Raw genomic sequence first — 4724 nt, forward strand, 5'->3', positions numbered from 1 at the left:
TTAGCCGAGCTGTCTCTCTCTCTCACTCTCTCTCCCTGCGCCGTGCTGTCTCTCTCTCTCTCTCTCACTCTCTCTCCCTGCGCCGTGCTGTCTCTCTCTCTCTCCCACTCTCTCAGTCCCTCTCTCACTGCCTCTACCTCCCAGGTTATCTGCAGAGTGTCGCTCGCTCAGGTAGCTGATGTTGACAAAGCTGTGGCAGCAGCGAAAGAGGCTTTTGAGACTGGGGAATGGGGGAGAATGAATCCCAGAGACCGGGGTCGACTCATCTACAAGTAAGTACTGAAAGTGCGTTCACAGACACCTTAGAGAGAAACAGAACCAACAGGTCACCACAAAGAATAGGAACCACGTAAAGGAGCAAATCGGAGTGAGAAGCTGACAGCAGACTGTCATTTCTTTTTTTTTAATAGTCCTTTTTTTTTCTTTTTTAACCCCCACACTACCGCCTAACCGCGGTAGCGCTTATTTTTCCCCAGCACCCATGGTGTGTGTGTGCAGGTGTGAGACACAGTGGAAGACACAAAGTGCACCAAACTTTATTCAATTTCCACCACCAGGAAGATAGGAAAACACCCGGGTGGCCAGTGACAAACACTGTCCTTCACACCAAAGGGCAGTGCTGTGTGATCAAAACAGTGAAGGGGAGGGTAGGGATTAAATCAAAATAGAGTTGGAGGGAGAAATGATGCACTCCACTCCCTGCGGCGCCCACCTCTCCAGACTGTCATTTCTATTGGAGACCATACATTAGTGATTGGAGGATTCTGAAATATAATGGAAATAGTTCTAAGAATTAACTATTCAATATTTTCATTGCTGCCTTGGAGACAGAGGGGAAGACGAGAGAATGGTGTTAGCTCTCTATTGGATACTAGTATCAGAATCAAACACTCCCAGGACAGGGACAGCACGGGGTTAGATACAGAGTAAAGCTCCCTCTACACTGTCCCCCTCCATCAAACACTCCCAGGACAGGGACAGCACGGGATTAGATACAGAGTAAAGCTCTCTCTACGCTGTCCCCATCAAACACTCCCAGGGACAGGGACAGGGACAGCACGGGATCAGATACAGAGTAAAGCTCCCTCTACACTGTCCCCATCATACACTCCCAGGACAGGGACAGCACGGGGTTAGATACAGAGTAAAGCTCCCTCTACACTGTCCCCCATCAAACACTCCCAAGGACAGGGACAGCACGGGGTTAGATACAGAGTAAAACTCTGGGGCTGCACATGAGGCTGTACATGGGGCTGCACATCGGTGTGTACATGGGGCTGCACATGAGGCTGTACATGGGGCTGCACATCGGTGTGTACATGGGGCTGCACATGAGGCTGTACATGGGGCTGCACATCGGTGTGTACATGGGGCTGCACATGAGGCTGTACATGGGGCTGCACATGGGTGTGTACATGGGGCTGCACATGAGGCTGTACATGGGTGTGTACATGGGGCTGCACATGGGGCTGCACATGGGTGTGCACATGGGTGTGTACATGGGGCTGCACATGGGTATGTACATGGGGCTGCACATGAGGCTGTACATGGGGCTGCACATCGGTGTGTACATGGGGCTGCACATGAGGCTGTACATGGGTGTGTACATGGGGCTGCACATGGGTGTGTACATGGGGCTGCATATGGGGCTGCACATGGGTGTGTACTTGGGGCTGCACATGGGGCTGGACATGGATGTGTACATGGGTGTATACATGGAGCTGCACATGGAGCTGAACATGTGTGTGCACATGGATGTGTACATGGGGCTGAACATGGGTGTGTACATGGGGCTGTATATGGGGCTGTACGTGGGGCTGCACATGGGGCTGCACATGGATGTGTACATGGGGTAGTACATGGTGTTGCACATGGAGCTGCACATGGGTGTGTACATGGGGCTGTACATAGTGTTGCACATGGGGCTGCACATGGCTGTGCACATGGGTGTGTACATGGGTGTGCACATAGATGTGCACATGGGGCTGTACATGGGGTTGCACATGGGGTGTGCACATGGGGCTGAACATGGATGTGCACATGGGGCTGCACATGGGTGTATACATGGGGCTGAACATGGAACTGAACATGGGTGTGCACATGGGGCTGTACGTGGGGCTGCACATGAGGCTGAACATGGCTGTGCACATGAGTGTGCACTTGGGGCTGCACATGGGGCTGAACCTGGGTGTGCACATGGGTGTGTACATGGGGCTGAACATGGGTGTGCACATGGGGATGCACATGGGGCTACACATGAGGCTGTGCATGGGGCAGAACATGGGTGTGCACATGGGGCTGCACATGGGTGTGTACATGGGGCTGAACATGGGACTGCACATGGGTGTGCACATGGGGCTGTACATGGGTGTGCACTTGGGGCTGTACATGGGTGTGCACTTGGGGCTGCACATGGGGCTGAACATGGGTGTGCACATGGGGCTGTACATGGGTGTGCACTTGGGGCTGTACATGGGTGTGCACTTGGGGCTGCACATGGGGCTGAACATGGGTGTGCACATGGCTGTGCGCATGGATGGTCTTGCTGCGTGTCTGTAAGGTGGCAGGAGGAAGGATATTGTGGGTGTTCAGTGGCTGGGGAAGGATATTGGCACGGTGGCACACTGGTTAGCACTGCTGCCTCACAGCGCCAGAGACCCGGGTTCAAGTCCCACCTCAGGCGACTGTCTGTGTGGAGTTTGCACATTCTCCCCGTGTCTGCCTGGGTTTCCTCCAGGTGCTCCGGTTTCCTCCCACAATCCAAAGATGTGCAGGTCAGGTGAATTGGCCATGCTAAATTGCCCATAGTGTTAGGTAAGGGGTAAATGTAGGGGAATGGGTGGGTTGCGCTTTGGCGGGTTGGTGTGGACTTGGTGGGCCGAAGGGCCTGTTTCCACACTGTAATGTAATCTAATCTTATCTAATCATTGTGGGTGTTCAGTGGCTGAGGAAGGATATTGTGGGTGTTCAGTCACAAATGGAAGAGCAGTTTTCTCACAGGAAGTGATGGAGCAGGGACAAAGCTGGGGACAGACCAACCTGCATCAAAGCCCCATTGTTAACCTTGACCCCGTTATTTAAAGTAGTTTGGCTAAGCTTGCATTCACAGACGCTACCTGAATGGATATTTTGATCATCTGTTCCTGGGAATTGGTGTTCTCTGTAGACTTGCTGACTTAATGGAGCAACACCAGGAGGAATTGGCAACAATTGAAGCTATTGACTCAGGTGCTGTGTACACTCTGGCGCTAAAGACCCATGTGGGAATGTCCATCCAAACATTCCGCTACTTCGCTGGATGGTGCGACAAGATTCAGGTTGGAGTTTATCTTAACCATAATTCCCGAACGAGAATCCACAGACCCTTCCATGATTCACCACACACTGTATTCACCTTTATACACTCTGTGTGCCTGCTCACACCTGGGTACCTGCACATGGCTATATACCTGCACATGCAAATATATATGCACATGCCCTGTATACCTGCACATACCTATATACCTGCACCCATCTGAACAGTTGTACAGAGCTGTGCACACAGTTGCCTGAATGAGTCTGTGAGAGAACCAGTTTATTTTGTCACTAATGATGTCCATCTCTCTCTCTCCCTGTCTAGGGCTGCACCATCCCCATTAACCAAGCTCGGCCCAATCACAACTTAACCTTCACGAAGAGGGAGCCAGTTGGGTAAGAGTATTGGCTGTTTTTTTTTGGGAAAGAGCATTGGTTGTTTTCCTCCAGAGCAGCTGGGACTTGAACCCAGACCCTCTGTTTTAGAGGCAGGGACAGGACCACTGGAGCCACATGAGCCCCACAACAGGGTACATGAAGAGGACCTGAACAAAACGCCAATCTGTACCAAAACTCAGTTCCTCACTGTCATTGTGAATGAGCAAGTGACGCATTGCAAGACCTCGCTTCTGAAATTTTCCAGAAAGCAGCTCTCATTGTCACCAGCAACAGTTCACAAAGTTTGGTTTCAAATAACAGTTCTCTAACTGCGGACAGTATTCAAATAAATACACCAAGAAAATGACCCGACAATACTGGACTGGTTCAACAATGCTGCTGGAGAAAGCGAGACTGTATTTACGAACAGTCAGAAGAGGGAAAGATTTTCATTTAGCAAGTAACACGATGACATACCAAAACAATTAGGTTGTTCTGAAGTACCGTGTTACACAGGAAAGAAAACATCCTGTCCCAGCCAACAAACACACAGAGAGCTGTGTCACAACAGTCACAATATTGTTGTCCTACTATTGGTCCAAGGATAACTATTGGTAAAGACCCGAGCAAAGCCTCAATCACATTTCCACACAGTAGTGGCAAGGTTCTCAACAAACAGTCAAAATGTGACCCCAGTTTAATGTCTCATCTGAATGTCCCTGACAGTGCGGCACTCCCTCAGCCCGGACCCTCCGACAGTGCGGCACTCCCTCAGCCCGGACCCTCCGACAGTGCGGCACTCCCTCAGCCTGGCCCCCCGACAGTGCGGCACTCCCTCAGCACTGATCCTCCGACAGTGCGGCACTCCCTCAGCCCGGCCCCTCCAACAGTGCGGCACTCCCGCAGCCCGGACCCTCGGACAGTGAGGCACTCCCTCAGCCCGGACCCTCAGACAGTGCGGCACTCCCTCAGCACTGACCCCCCACGACAGTGCAGCACTCCCTCAGCACTGACCCTCCAACAGTGCGGCACTCCCTCAGCACTGACTCCCT

General features: G+C 52.0%; 1 protein-coding gene across 1 annotated transcript in view; it reads left to right on the forward strand.

Annotated features, from left to right (window-relative positions):
• Window positions 1-4724, forward strand: part of LOC122559232 (cytosolic 10-formyltetrahydrofolate dehydrogenase-like) — a 130146-nt gene that overhangs the window by 95297 nt on the left and 30125 nt on the right. The window contains exons 9-11 of the mRNA XM_043708612.1: window positions 145-272; window positions 3167-3317; window positions 3620-3690. Coding sequence (XP_043564547.1) covers window positions 145-272; window positions 3167-3317; window positions 3620-3690 — 350 coding nt within the window. The remainder of the gene's footprint in view (window positions 1-144; window positions 273-3166; window positions 3318-3619; window positions 3691-4724) is intronic.

Source organism: Chiloscyllium plagiosum, chromosome 18 (genome assembly GCF_004010195.1).
Source record: "Chiloscyllium plagiosum isolate BGI_BamShark_2017 chromosome 18, ASM401019v2, whole genome shotgun sequence".
Classification (NCBI taxonomy): domain Eukaryota; kingdom Metazoa; phylum Chordata; class Chondrichthyes; order Orectolobiformes; family Hemiscylliidae; genus Chiloscyllium; species Chiloscyllium plagiosum.